Raw genomic sequence first — 15,635 nt, 5'->3', positions numbered from 1 at the left:
TATCGAAGTAATATTACCAATGAACTCGATGATAATTTACTGTGCAATTAACCCTTGTCATGCACAATTTCGGAGAAACGAGGGATTCAATATTTTTTTTTGTCAGAAAAAAATAAAAATGGTAGTTATAAAACTTAAATTTACAAATTAAGCTAGCATATACTTGCAGAAAATAATTCATCAACCTCTACAATTACATCTATTTGTTTGTGATTAATGCCAGGAACTTTTTTTGTCCCTTGATAATCAGATTCAAAATTATTATAATCTATAGATTCAATTCATGATATAAGACAACAAAGTTGTATCTGTAAACGTAGTAAAAGAAGACGAAAGCTTGACATATATTGACATAAGCAAAAATGCTAACCTGTTCTTTTCCCTTCCAATATTAATTCATTTCCTTTTTACTTTCCTGACTCACTGTAGGTCGACCAAGGATCTGGACGTCCCTCGTCTTGCTTTTTCCTAGTTTGGAGGATGACCTTGGTTTTGTTGATGATGATTCTGGTGGAGACTTTCTGCTGCTGTCGAAGTTTGTACGCGATGGCTGCGAGCCTGCCTCTTTCTCGCTTCATACTTTGGGGGTAGATCAGAACGGATCGTGATCCGTGCGTTGGAGACTTTGGTGGCGCCAGGTGCAGCAGCTCTGGGTGCGGCAGCTCTCGGCGGGTCCTCGCGCTGTACCGGCCTCTCGAAAGCTCGGAGAACTCTATCGCGGTCCACCATTCGGCTGAATCGGACAATGATGGGGTCCGGGGGGTTGTTCGCTCGGTCACTCTGGTTTTCCCTGGGATTCCCAACACGAGGCACTCGGTGAGCATTGGTAAGAGGTATTTTCTCCACCTGGTCCCGGGAAACCCCAAGGAGGTTTGCGAGGACAGTGTAGACTGCTTCGTGGACATTTTCGTTGCGTTGTGGGGTGACGCCGTATATGAGTAGATTTAGTTTCCGGTTGTGAATCTCGTAGAGCAGCATTTTCGCTTCCATATCATATCGTACTTTGTCTATTTCTTTTCTCAGGTTGGGCAACTTACTATCTTCAACTTCGGCGATCCTGTCCGAGGTGTCAGCTACGCTGTGTTCCATTTCTGCAGTGTTCTTTTTGACTTCAGCTAGGTCTCTCTTCAAGGAAACCACTTCCGAAAGGACAGTGTCCATTTTTGTTGTGATAGTATCTTTCAGATCAGTCATCATGGACATAAGCTCCCATATGGACGGTTCGCTCTGGTCCTGCGCAGCCTGCTGGGTGGAGCCGCTAGGAATGCTGGGTTCCTTGGGCCGCAGGGAGGGATCTGGCGATTCATCACGAGAAGACGCCCCAGTCGCACTTCCTTCAGTTTCGATTTCATTTGGCTTGTTTTTTGAACGTGATTTATTTCCAGTTTGTTTTCGAAGATTGAAGTCTCTTTTTTCCTTATCACGTTCAGACAACATTCTCGGTAGAGATGTGAAAAAGTAAGGTGAATATGAATTCCGGGGAAGTGAAAGTCAAGAGCACGCCAGAACTACGTCCGTTCACTCCGCCATCTGAGTCACAAATTCCAAAATTCACAAATTCTTTCCTGGTCATCTCGAGATACCATTTCCAGCACAAGAGGTTCATCCATGCTCCTCTCGGGTTCGCACACAGCTGTTGAACTTTCTTGTCCAGAACCATGGCCTGTTTCACGTCTTCTCTTACATTCCGGGCTGACAGAATCACTGTGGCTCTGCGTTACAAATTTAGAGTGAGGGGAGAGAATACAATGATGAATATACAATAAAAGGACTTCAACATATCCTTAAGTTTGGAGGTAGAGATTCAAGGTTCTGGAGGCCACCTCTAAATGGAGATGACCTGTTTATGTCACCCTTTATATTCAGCAGTCTGCTTGTTTGTAATTTAATAGATGTTCCATAACCGAGGATCCGTTGTGTACATGTTTGGTATCAAATTTGCGCAAAACTTACGAGAGAAAAAACAAACAAACTACAGTCACGATTGGATGTCTCATTCAATGATGAATATACAATGAAAACACTTCAACAGATCCTTAAGTTTGCAGGTGGAGATTCAAGGTTCTAGAGGCCAACACCTCTAAATGAAGATGGCCTGTTAATGTCACCCTTTATATACAGCAATCTCCTCGTTTGTAATCTTAATAGATGTTCCATAACCGAGCATCCGGTGTATACATGTTTGGTATCAAGTTTGCGCAAAACTTACGAGGAAAAAAAAACTACAGTCACGATTGGATGTCTCAAAAGAGTTAGCTCCATTACCTTTCTGGCTCTGAAGATTTTTCTTTTCTTTTTTGAAGATTCTTTAATTTTTGGGGTTTCAACAAATTCAAAAGCTTCCACAGTAGAGATGCTACATGCCGAGTTTAGTGAACATCCGTCTGGAGTGTTCAGGAGGACGGTGAATATATATAAAAAAGATACACACGACGGACACCATACAATACATGGTTGCAATAGCTAACTACTAAATTGAGTTTTTAGCTAAGGTGAGCTAATAATGTTACGAGCTAAGATGATAATGAAAGGAGATGATCATGATAATAACAATAATGTGCATGGGATAAAATGAGGCTAAAATAACAGTAACTGGAAATAGAAAAGCTTTGCCCGTGGTATTAAAGGGATGGTACAGTATTGGTGGAGCTGAGGATTTGGCTCTTAACTTTTTGCGAGATACCAAGAAACCACTTATGAAATGGTACAGAGCATGCCATTCTAAGAGGAATTCAAAGTTTATTTGATGAAAATTGGTTTTGGAATGGCTGAGATATCCAAAAACAAAGTTAAACAAAGCAATCGTAATAAAGTGTGGGTCCCACAATTTACTAGTATTGCTCTGTTTTGGGTATCTCATCCATTTCATAACCAATTTTCATCAAATAGACATTGGATTCCTCTTGAAATTACATGCTCTTTCATATCATAAGAGGTTTGTCATTATCTCACCCAAAAATGTTAAAATCCTGAAGTTAGGTCTCAACCAAAACTATACGAGCCCTTTAAACATTATATAAACACAATTATGTATCAGCCTCTTTAATATTATGTCTTTATTGTTAACCTTTCAATTATTGTATAACACAGGCTCAACATATAGTAACGAAATAGTAAGACACACTCTACTTCCTCTATGTGTTACGAAAAAGGCAGAGACACGAAAAGGAAAAATAAAATGTTTACCCGTGTCGCGCTTTGTTGACTGTCAGTGAGAAACTCGTTTCTCGGCTTTCCATTGATAGTGATGCTCTTCAGCTGTAACATGCAAACATGATAACAGATAATGTAGAACCTTATTTACCCCGGTATTTATACCTGAATGTTTATGTTTCATTTATACTTGAATATTTATATGCGAATAAAATGTCTTTGTGAAAATAACAATTAAAGATCTTGCATTTTGGAATGAATTTTCTTATTTCTGTCACCAAATCGATCCCTTTTCCTAGAAAGTGGATTAAATGGATTGTTATAGTGTTTTGACTAATAAAACCGTTTCGATGCATTTTCATGACTTGTGATAGACCCCAATCGATTTAGGAACAGACTGGCAGGGACACATTACAATGTAGTGTAGTTGTTTGGTTAATACTAGGAACAATAAAAGTCACTAGAGTGGATGTATTATTGAAAATTTTCTTATCAACAATGTAAGAGGATATCGGAAGACCCTTGTGCCCTCACAAAGAGCGAACTTGCTCAATGTACTGTCAGTGATATCATCCTCTAGGCCTATATACCAGTCGGAACATGTCAATATCTACATACACACAGCAATGCATATACCACTTCTCTTACATTTACACTGCAACTTGTGGCTAGTGATGCTAATTTCCTGACCAAGCTTTCAGGCCATGTGAGATTGTCACGTAGTAGACGATTGAACATGCCATGCAGGAATTGAGCCAAGTTTGCTTCTGCCAGCTCTAAAAACGAGCTGCTGCCAAAGTCTAGAACAAATTCACGGATCTGAAGAAGGAAAGCACATATCAAATATAAATGTCATCGCTCTGTTCCCATATCATATAATGTGAAACTATTCATGGTGGTAATTATACACATGTAAAAGTTTAACCGAACTGCCTGAGGAAGTATAGTGCATCTGGTTAGATGGATCAAGGTTCAATGTTCGCCCCCAACACCAAGGTTAAACCCTCTAAAGTGATGGTTATTCTTGAGGGTTTTCTATTCTCTCTCCCTCTCTCTCTCTCTCTCTTTCTCCCCCTCTTTCTTCCTATTTGTAGAGCCAAAAGTGTGTGTGTGTGTCACGCCTTCTGTATATGACTGGCATGATATACCTGTTATTCGTGATGTCTGGATAATGAGATATATATAAAATATAACAGTAAATTAGAAAAGTAATAGTTAGTTATTGCTATCATGTACATTATGCTATCATGTACATTATGATTAATAATGCTGACGTAATCCTCCTTGTTTCATTTCATCGGGCACCGAATTATCAAAGGTGTCCGGGTAAAGAAGTATTATCCATATTGCAGGGAGAAAGAAAACCACCATGCATGTGATAGCTCTAACTTGTGCCGTGAAATTTCTTCAAGTAATGGTGCTCAAGTACCTTACATTTGACCATTACCCAAGTCATTTCATCAGAAGAGTGCACCTACGACAATTTGTCTCCTCTTCTCTGGGAAGCATTTAGAAAAACAAGTAACTGTTACAAGCAGTGTATGTAGAATAATGATGACAATATTACTGATACCAGTGATATTAAAAAAACAACAACAAAACAACATTTATTGTTATGAAAACAGTCCAAACAGAATAGTGGTCGCTATAGTACATGTACTCACATACTTATCAGTATACAGACCTGTATAACAATGGTGTGTTGATGAGAATAACATGCGTAATTACATTCTGAAAACATCTTCTTCTCAGTACATTCTGAGGGCTAATACTGGGAAATGGTAGCGTCATACACAAGGAAATGGTAACAAAATGAGATCAATGTGCAAGGGAACGAAGGTCTTAGTGACATGTGGTGAATATGTTTTTTGTTTGTTTATTCGTTACGGAAATTTGTCTATATCCAGAAAATCAGGACTCATATCAAAGAAGCCAGAACAGCCGGAACTCACAGGTACAATTTGCACTGCCAAACATGAATTTTGCATATAAAGTCACAAATAACATACCTGCAAATGAAAATTCGCCTCTTCTTCCATGTCTGTGAAGTCGACTTTCACGCTGAAGCGCGAAAGACGTGGCATTGTACAGACCCATCGAGCTAGGTCTTCTGTCACATAGTATGCGAATTCGTAGAGCTCATCCGTAATCCATATATAAGTCAACGTCAGGTCTCGAATCTATTTTTTTTTAAACAAATACAACAAAAAACCACAGAGTGAAAAAGGAATTGAATAGTTGACAAATAAAAACAAAAACAAAAACAGCATACATATGAGAATGATCAATGCAAACTTAATGCAAAAGTCGGGATTTAAAGAATTTAGGCCCTATACCTACAGTATAAACTCTAGTAAAAGTTTCATTGAATGAGATTTGATAAAATCTTCTACAGCAAGGCGTTATTCAGTACAGAGAACAGATTGACACAATTCACTTGGCTAGAATCTTCTGATTAATGGTCATAGCACCAGAGGGTGAGATTCAAGACAGGAATGTTGCCATTTTCTCTGTTCTCGAGATGATGAGCTTTGGACTCATGGTAAAAATGACAAGCTGTTGGATCTAAAGCAGGGGGAAATGTGTATGGCTATTTAAGTGAGTCAAAGGACCCATTACGATAGTCTCTCGCTTGTCGTCCGTCATCGACCCCTCGACAATTGTAAATTGAGGGTAAAGTTTTGTACAGTTTTATCTTTTGTCTCCATTGTGGTTAGATTTCAATCAAATTCTGCCGTCTGTTCTTTATTTGTGCAATGTATGAAAAACGTATAAGAGTGAATAATTTGTCCTCTAAGTCTTTGTGTCGAAGTTCAATCAAATCCCTCTCTTTCATCTATGATATGGACAATACATGGAAAGCAACATGTACACAAGCAGATTTCGTCAGCCAAGAGGCACAGAGGCAGTGCCAAAATCAAAGAGTAAACTACGCAACTTCACGTTACTCATAAAATCGGTATATCATAATTGGAGTGGCACATTGTTTATCAACATAGTAATATTAGCAGAGATAATGCTGAAACAAATCAATTTGCTTTATTTCATGGGGTCATCGAATTAAGGAGACTATGCACTGGATTGCTTTTTAAGTGGCAATTAGCCTCGTCACTTGAATACCAGTAAAATTTACATCCAGAGTGCACTCGTCCTATCCTCTGAGAAGCATTGGATGTAAGTTACTGTGAAATGCATGCAGCGGACAGAATGATAATCACTGAATATATACTGAATATAATACTGGTCTGATACTATCCTAAGAATAATAATTGCATGTTTGATGAAAAGAACAATAATCACCACTCATTTTGATAACTATTATCCTCAAGATAACGCTCACAGATTGAGGCTTTGTGCAAAGAATTATTTGCCAGGACAAAGGACGTGACAAGTGGTCATTCAGGTTGTTTTTTAAAGTTAAAAAAATGGTATATTTCCAGATTGCCAGAAGTCATATCAATGAAGATGGAATGGTCTAAACTCACAGGTATTTTCACTGTCTTAATCTGCATTGTGCATAGTAACAGGTGACATACCTGAAAAGATTCCGCCATCTCGATGGCTGCTGAGAGGAATTCAAGGGTCAAGAACTTGCCACTCATACTGAAGCGCGAAAGACGCGGTATACTACAGACCCATCTGGCCATGTCGCTTCCCGTAGAGGAGTGGTATGGATTATTGTCATCAGAGTTGCCTAGACTCAACATAAGATCTTTAATCTGTTTTTGAAACGAAACAAACAGAGAAGACAACGGGTATCACAAAAAAAAAAATAATTGTAAAAAGGCACATTGATGATTCAACATAGAATCGTCAGACAAATTTAATGTAAATACGGAAGCTTTGAACAGGGCTAAAACATGAACGCGCATTTACTAGGACATGAAATAACTACTGCTCAGATTGAGATATTTCTCAAGATCAAATTTGACAATGTATTTCTCTCTCACTCCAAGCTACAGGTCCAGTAAAAATAAAGGCAAAAGTTTGGTGCATTTATTCACGTGAGGATCTTCATGTAAATGATCAGGGGCAATAGAGCACGCAGTTTTAGACTTGAATGTTAACATTGTGTGTTTTCGAGACTATAAACAGTGGACGCATGAACCTTCTAGTATTACTATATACAGCAAATAACAGTTTGCTTGATATAAAGTGCAAAAGAAAGGTGCTCCTGTTTTAAACACAGACAAAAGAGTGTCATCACACAGACACTATACTTGAGTGAGTCAACTGAACGACTAAGATTTTAATTTGCTCGTCCTCCGTCACCCCCGTATACAATATTTTTGTTTTTATTAACTTGTGAACTAGTGGGGGGCGCAAGGGATTTTTGGTTCAAATTTTTCCAAAAGCACCAGACTTTGGCACACATGTAGCCCCAACCATACTATTTCGATTTTTGATGGGCACGAAGAAGGGCGCCCTCTGGGGCGGCCATATTGGCAAAATCCAATATGGCCGCCATATAGATTTAAAGGTCACTTGCATTTGAAAACATAAAAGGGTACAATCATTTAAAAAGTCAGGTTAAGCGGGTTTCTGGGTCAAGGAATTCGAATTTATGGTCTGAAGTCAATTTTTCCTTATAAGGTCACCTTAAGGTCATTTAGGGGTCAAACCATTGTATTCATAACAGTTTATTGAAAAAATGGCTTGCCCGTGGTCAATATTCCAGGAATGCCAGCCTTAGTAAGAGAATTGCAGTTGTCGACGGCTGAAAAAAGGCGTATTTCTTGTGAAGGGCGCCCTCCGGGGCGGCATATTTGCAAAATCCAATATGGCTGCAACCTACGTTTAAAGGCCAGTCCATAACAAAAAAAAACCTTTAAAGTGTTACAATAATTTGAAAAGTCAGCTTTAGAGGTTTTATGGGTCAAGGAATTCGATTCTGAAGTTATTTTTATGGTCTGATGTCAACTTTTCCTCAGGTCTCCTTTACTTTTCCTTTAGGTCTCCCTGAAGGTCATTTGGGGTCAAACCGTTATATTCACAATAGGTAATTTAGAAAATGGCTTGCCTATAGTCAATATAGGAGGAATGCCAGCCCTGCTGATAGAATTGCAGTTGTTGAGGGCTGTGGGAGAGGGAGAGGTGGGCTTTCTCACGAGTAACGTCAATATATCTGCTTTCATGCTAAGATTTCAAACACTATAGGTATACACTCATGAATATAAGAACCCCTTTCTGAGAGTAATTAGGTTTAAGGGATCTTACCCAGATCCTTATCTCACAATCAAATTTGAAGACTTGGTAACCCTTAATACGGTAATTTTTTTTCTGCATCATTTCAATTATGGCCTGTTATAATACGGCTGCACAAGCTTTTAAGTGAGGTTCTGTCCAAAGCTATGGAATATCATAGTTCATGTCACAATCATTCCATTAATTATTTTTACATTACAGGCGCTAAGAGGAAATGTCCTCACCGACTGGTCATATTTGTGGAATTCAATATATTTGAATTTGCTTTAATGACAGCCAAAAGAGCTAGTTAGAATTATGGGTAATGCCCTTTAAAAGAGTTTTCAAGATTTGATTATTTGATTATTATTTTTTATCTTCATCTGCAAGGAATGCAATAAAAACATACATATCTGAGATAGAATCCTATTGCTACCTAATATATTAATCGTTTAGCAATAAGGGGGGGGGGGGGCTACTCTCTATATTACCAGCGTCCTTGACGTTGCCACTAAAAAGAGAAGTATTTTTATTTCTCTGTTGCAGTTCAGGGATCCTCAATCACAATAGATATTCATAATTCATATTTGAATTCAATGGAATAATAATTATGAAGATCACTCCTTATCTGGATAAAAAAAAAGAAGAAAATCTGTCGTGTTTAAGAGAGTTTTTAGTTCATCAGGTTGGCATCAATTTGTTATTTTCGAACTTGTGTTAGAAAGTTCGATTCTAAAGTCCTTATAGGAAATTTATGTGCCTCCACAGCTAAATATGCCGTTCAGAGAACATGACGGTCTTGGTGACGCCATGTACAGATTTAGGGAACAAGCATATTTCACAGGTGCCACAGTGACACCATTAACAGGGTACAGATTAGATATGCTATAGTACAACTTCCATGACACCTTCTAGGGTCTATTAAGATTCTATCCAAAGTGCTAGGACGCAAATTGGTATGATATCACAAGACTTTATAAGTTGGTATCTCGTTGGTCTGAAGACTATAGGTTGCAACTCTACTCTCCGCAACATCCCTACGACGCACGTCTCCTGGAGACGAGCCCAATCTCCAGGATTCGCAGGAGAATCGAACATTTCCGATTTTTGCAGAGACTATAAACGTCCGTCTTCCAGCTTGTCTCCGAGACGTCTCTGCGAAGTCTCCATCACTGTGGCCATGTCGTGGGAACTAAATTTGTCTGCAACATCTTCGAGATGTCCCCGCATCTTGTAGAGACCGTAATAACATAATGGCGACGAGAGGGAGAAGTCGCTGAGAAAAGACGTCTCTGGTAAGTCCCTGCGACTGCAAAAGCCGTGCAAACATCCCCGTGACTTCCAAGCAAATAAGTTGTCCCTTTGTTTGAAGACGTCTTGGACGTTGCCCTGGAAATCGCGTTAGTTGTGACAGCGAAAATAATTTCTTCGAGACGCTGGCATTGCGACAATGTCTCCTCCCGTCAGATAGGCCCTCAATCCTCTCCTCCCCCCCCCCCACTTTAAGTTTGCAGTAATATCAAACTACTGACCATGGCTTATCTGACGCCTGCTCTACATTGTGCATTTTCACCTTCATTCATTCCGTCGCTGAATCCACGAACCGGCACACGCGCACCGCCGGTGCGCGAAGTACATTTCGAGTAAATCGCATTTAAAGATTTCTGTTTTTTCAAACTATTAGTAAGATATGTTAATGGAATTGATTTTCAATAAATTTCATTGTGACGTATGAGAAGAATCTGCTCTTTCTTGCTATACATAAAAATCCTCCCAGTGATGTAAAATATGCACACAGTAAGGCTATAAAGTTGTGTGTCGTTTTGTGAAAACTCCAGACTAGGTCCAAAAAAATCCACGAACCGGCACACAGCGCTTAGTGTCGCACATCGCGTTCAGGATTCTCCGCAAAATAAATCCACGAACCGGCACACAGCGCTTAGTGTCGCACATAGCGTTCAGGATTCTCCGCAAAATAAATCCACGAACCGGCACACAGCGCTTAGTGTCGCACATGGCGTTCAGGATTCTCCGCAAAATAAATCCACGAACCGGCACACTGCTCTTGTGTCGCACATAGCGTTCAGGATTCTCCGCAAAATAAATTAGTTACAGCTCGTTATTCCGAAGGTTCATTAATTCGAAAATGAAATAAGGTTCGTCATTCCGAAGGTTCGTTATTCCGAAAATGAAACAAAACTCGTTATTCCGAAGGTTCGTTACCGACATTATACCCTATCATTTCGGATTAAAACCTTCGGAATAACGAGCCCTATTTCATTTTCGGATAAACGAGCCTTCGGAATAGCGAACCCTATTTCATTTTCGGATTAACGAACCTTCGGAATAATGCCCCAAATGTTCGGATTATCGAACCCTATTTCATTTTCGGATTAACAAACGTCTAGGTATACTGTGTGTTTCGGGTTAACGAACCTTCGGAATAAGGAACCTTCGGAATAACGAACAGCACCCAATAAATTCACGAAACGGCACATGGCTTTCAAATTTATTTCTGGTTAAGGTTATTTCACTAAGAAAAGTTTAAATTACAGTTAGCTCTTCTAGTAATCGTATAGCACTGCGCTCTTGGTATTGTAAATCTAATATCCGTGGATAAAAGTATTGTAGATTAGTTGTTCTTATTTAGATCATGGAGCTTCATGTTTAGATCTTTACTTCTTTTTTGCATTTTTCATTACGTATTCTCAATATTCATTTAAACAGAAAGGCAGCCTTTTATATTTTGTTTTTCATGCACTTCCTTGTTTACTAAAATGAACAAATTCCCGACTCATTTTAGATAGGTATGCAGACGTACATTAATACCAAATAAGAATTCACACAAATTTCTCGTACTCCCCTCCTCTCTCCATCACTCCTTCTCTCTCAATCTTCATCATCTTCATCATCATCCTCTACACTAAGTCTTGTCTTCTTCGAGAAATAATGACATTTTCAAACACTCTCAAGTCCTGTATCATATTCAATCATTCATTAAAGGAAGAAATACACATTCCTTTTTAACAAATGAAATTTATTTTCATTAGATTATATTCAACATTTAATTCGGGCAGAACTGAAAAAAACAAAGAAATCTAGGAAAAATAATTGTTTGAATATATATATTCATTACTATAATTATATTGTATTGTTTCCAAGTATCATACGTTGTACATTTCATTAAACGGATTTCTACATTTCATTTTCAGCCAAATTCAAAATGCATTACTATATATGGTATTTCGTAACAACAAATATAATAAGCAAAACTGCTGTTAAATAAGAAGCTGTTAAAATGAGATTTCATATTACCTCCAGGATAGACAGTAGTTCATTCAATCATAATCTAAAGTAACTATATTTCCCGTAATGAAAGAAATCTTAACGTTATTGACATATTATGTTCTAATGAACAAGACAATTTCGAGGAACCCATATCACAATGAAATAGAAATACATTACATTGTACCTTTACACAATATTCCTTTACCTTCATAGAATAAAATATTGCTTAGTATTTCTTATATCCATTTCTGACCAAAAAATGAAGGAATCTTTTTTTCTTATCATCAAACTAAATACTAGTCATCTCTACTTCTTCGGAACCGATTATAAAATTTATTGTTCTCGCAGCTTTCAGCTCTCTGGCAAAAAGAAATTTCATGTTCATTCCAAATCGGCATAATATCAATCTCGTTTCTTACTCCAAAATCAGTTACTGGATATTCCCTATACACGAATTAATGATAAGTTTTACTTCTTAAACTTTACTGTTGTTTAAGTATGATTTGTTTTAAGTGGAGAAATAAAGTCCAACCTCTTCAAAGCAAACATTTCTTCAAACAGTACAAAGATATTGTTAAACACTTTACAGAGTTATCTACACAAGTAATGTTCTTTTAAAAAGATTTCATAGAGATGAATTTCTACCTGATATTTTTACTATAGATTTACGTGGAAATTATCAGTTTTGATATCTCTTCGAGTATCACACTTTCCACATTCAGATTCGTTAACGCAATCAAATTTTTCATGTTTTTATATTTCTGTGGTTCTTTACGTCACAAATATTTCTGTATATAATTTTCTGCACATATTTCTGTAAATAATATTGACACCATGAAACAAGGTGACTGTTTTTTTTTTTCTGGCACTGTACCTGTTTACAAGTAGACTGTTAACATATCAGACCTACATTTCTTCATTTTTTCTTTGAAAAATGAAATCTACAACAATATTCAATATAAAAAGACATAGATAATGATGGCCATGCTATAAGTCCTCATGTGGACACAGACTGCAAGAATATGGCTGTGTACTGCAGTACACGTATCATCCAATAAAACATTTTCTGTCAGAGTTTATTATTCATTCTCGAGTTGCAGAGAGAGAGAGCAAGCAGAGGAAATGTAAGCATCCAATTGCTTATAACCCTCTTGCAGTCTCCTAATACCTTTCTAACTCGCACAACTTGACTTGAAGCTTGGTCCTGACTTTAGTTTATGTCTGCTGTGGGTGTCCCAGGTGCTGGGGTAGGCATGATTAAAAAATACTGGGAATCGTTAACGGGGTTGGCCTAATGGCGGCCTGGCTAAAGGAGACAAAATGAATAGTATCATAGGTGAGCTGCTTCATAAACAAAGTAAAAGAAAATACATTTTATATGGATTTTGATACTTATATAGTTTTTGCTTTGAAAAGCACTGTTAAGCCAAAGAGAATGGAAGCATATTACAGTGGAAATTGAGGATGGCATCATTGTGACAAAGGTGTATGGAGAGACCCATGGATTGATGGTTATCACGAGTAATGCCAGTGAATAAAGTGACAGTGTAAGATACAGTACATAGGATTAATGTCCCATAATGTCCCCTTGATTCTTTCACATACAATATTTGGAAAATTTGAGACTCCATTGATAAACACATAGCAGTACGTTCAGTTCATGGTTTCTTCATTTGACATAATGATTTCATCACTAATTAGTTTGTGGATTGTCAGTCAAACAGATACAGAGATAACAAGCTATCCCAAACTGTGCTGCAAAAGTAGTGTTCAAATTTAAAACAAAATATATATAAACATTAACACAAATTTTACTGGTTCTAAGAAGCTTGCTCTGGCTTCATGTCAAAATTCATATTCAGTACAAAATGTTGATGTTAACTTTTGAATACAAACTATTTGAGAGAACTACTTTGAATAGGAGACACACCAGAGAGAACCCTTTGTTCAAAAGGCAGGGCTTATTTGTTATGCTGAATAAAAAAGCAACAATATACATATGTGCTTGTCATGTCTCTACCATATGGAAGAATCTGCCCCAGAATTTAAAATAATTTACAAATGTTAATCTAAGTCTGCCTTGGGAATGCCTTCATTACAGTCTAAACATGAAACAAGGTAATATTGTTATTGCAATTGTATGTTTTTTTGTAATCATTTTTATCCTTGAGCACATAGGGACATAATACAGAATGTTCTATGTGCTATATATAAGTACTGTTGATTATTATCATTACTTTTATTATCATTTATATCATTATTATTCATGTCATCATTATTATCATCACTATTACTATCATTATTATTATTATTATTAGTAGTAGTAGTAGTATCATTATTACTATTGTTATCATTATGATTATTATTATTAAAATGATGTCATATTTTATAATCCCACTACCCCCCCCCAATTTCTGCACACACACAACCCAAAGTCATTAAATAGGACATTAAGCAGAATATAAGAATATATATATCAGAATAAGCAGAATATAATGTTCTGCCAGAACCTGACTGCCCATTCATCACGCACACACATTTGTGAAAAGTTCGCTGAGTGCTGTCTGGAGCAACTTTGTGATTGTAGTGAAATATTGCTATGCTCTCCTTCCATAATGATCCCTGGCTTGGACTTTGGTGCAGATGTTCAGCTCAGCCACCCTAGTCATTTGAAGCTGTTCCGGGTTTCTCTTTGCTTTCTCCACTTTGACATATCCAGTAGACAGTTGTCATCAGATTCTCTCCCTATATGCAAAGATGAACAATTGTTTTTCACGACAATGTTACTTCTATATTGCAGAGGGGAATGATGACATTTGAGACAACAGTCATAACATACTACTTAATCAATTTTCCACATCTGTAAAACTATATTGATTTGCCTGAGAAAATAATCATATAATGTTCCTTTCATATCAACACTTTGGTAATGTTTTGCTCAAAAGTGCTAATGCAATTCTGTTGAATTATACGTTTTAATCAATGTGATAACGTACATAACAAGACTATACTAGGATAACTCCTAATTGTCCATTGACATTGGATTTTCTGAGTAATATCTATGACAAAATAAAACCCAATACTACATGAATAGGTGTTGCACTGATTGCTGTTTATATCTTGCTCACCTTTAGCTCAGTGCACAATGTAACCTTTGAGTGCAGTAAGGAGAGGATGCTAAGCCAGACGAAATGGTGAATGAACACATTGTTGACTAGAATCAGGAGCAGAACTGAAGTAAAGAATAAGACAAAGAATAAAGAAAGCAGAACATCGCAAGTGAAAATCGGTGATATAGTTAACCCCATGTAAAAGTCTCAGACTCTTACAACATTTGACTTCTGAGTGTACAAAGCAAAAGAAAAAAACAACAACATTGATATTAGTGAAGCTTTAAATGTATATTGAGACCTTTCATTTTCATTGTCTTTGCCAAGTATTTGTCATACTGTATGTGCTATTGACTTTTGCAAAGCTGATGGTATCTCATATCAGTACAGAGAGCTGCTCATTCCCCATCTCCATTGTCCCTCCCCCCCAAAAAAAAACCAAGACAAAACAAAACACAGCAAACATAAAAAAAAACACACACACACAACTACAGTTATAACAGTAATGAAAGATACATGACACTGAAGAAATGCATACCGGTACCATATCAAGATCAGATTGAGAGACAGCATTGCCTTTATACCAAAATGCAGCATGACTGCAGGTAATTAGATGTCAAAATGTCGGATTCCATGTTATGTCAGTGCTTCACGTCCATCAAAACTACAAATACAGTTGTAATTAAAAAAAAAAAAGAGTAAGATACACAATCATTTCAGTACGGTATGTGGAAAGTTAAATTATTAGTCGTATGCCTGCACTGTGTACTAGTATTACACACTGGTCTGTCTAAATCCTTGTCAGATAGTAATGTAACTCACTGTTCTTGTTCAAGCTTGTGATGATGGTAGAAATCTACAGGAATGCGGTTTGGAGTACAATTGTGTAAAGTAGCCCAT

At 37.3% G+C, this 15,635-nt stretch overlaps 1 protein-coding gene across 1 annotated transcript in view; it reads right to left on the bottom strand.

Annotated features, from left to right (window-relative positions):
* Positions 1-574: 574 nt before the first annotated feature.
* The window catches only part of LOC140245014 (uncharacterized), a 218,922-nt gene continuing 203,861 nt past the window's right edge, over positions 575-15,635 (bottom strand). The window contains exons 11-17 of the mRNA XM_072324607.1: positions 6,690-6,872; positions 5,163-5,333; positions 3,802-3,972; positions 3,187-3,258; positions 1,556-1,712; positions 636-1,295; positions 575-579 (exon numbers count right to left, since the gene is read on the bottom strand). Coding sequence (XP_072180708.1) covers positions 575-579; positions 636-1,295; positions 1,556-1,712; positions 3,187-3,258; positions 3,802-3,972; positions 5,163-5,333; positions 6,690-6,872 — 1,419 coding nt within the window. The remainder of the gene's footprint in view (positions 580-635; positions 1,296-1,555; positions 1,713-3,186; positions 3,259-3,801; positions 3,973-5,162; positions 5,334-6,689; positions 6,873-15,635) is intronic.

The sequence above is a fragment of the Diadema setosum genome, chromosome 2, assembly GCF_964275005.1.
Source record: "Diadema setosum chromosome 2, eeDiaSeto1, whole genome shotgun sequence".
Lineage (NCBI taxonomy): Eukaryota > Metazoa > Echinodermata > Echinoidea > Diadematoida > Diadematidae > Diadema > Diadema setosum.
Note: the sequence above shows the minus strand (reverse complement) of the source record. Positions and strands in the feature narration are given on the sequence as shown.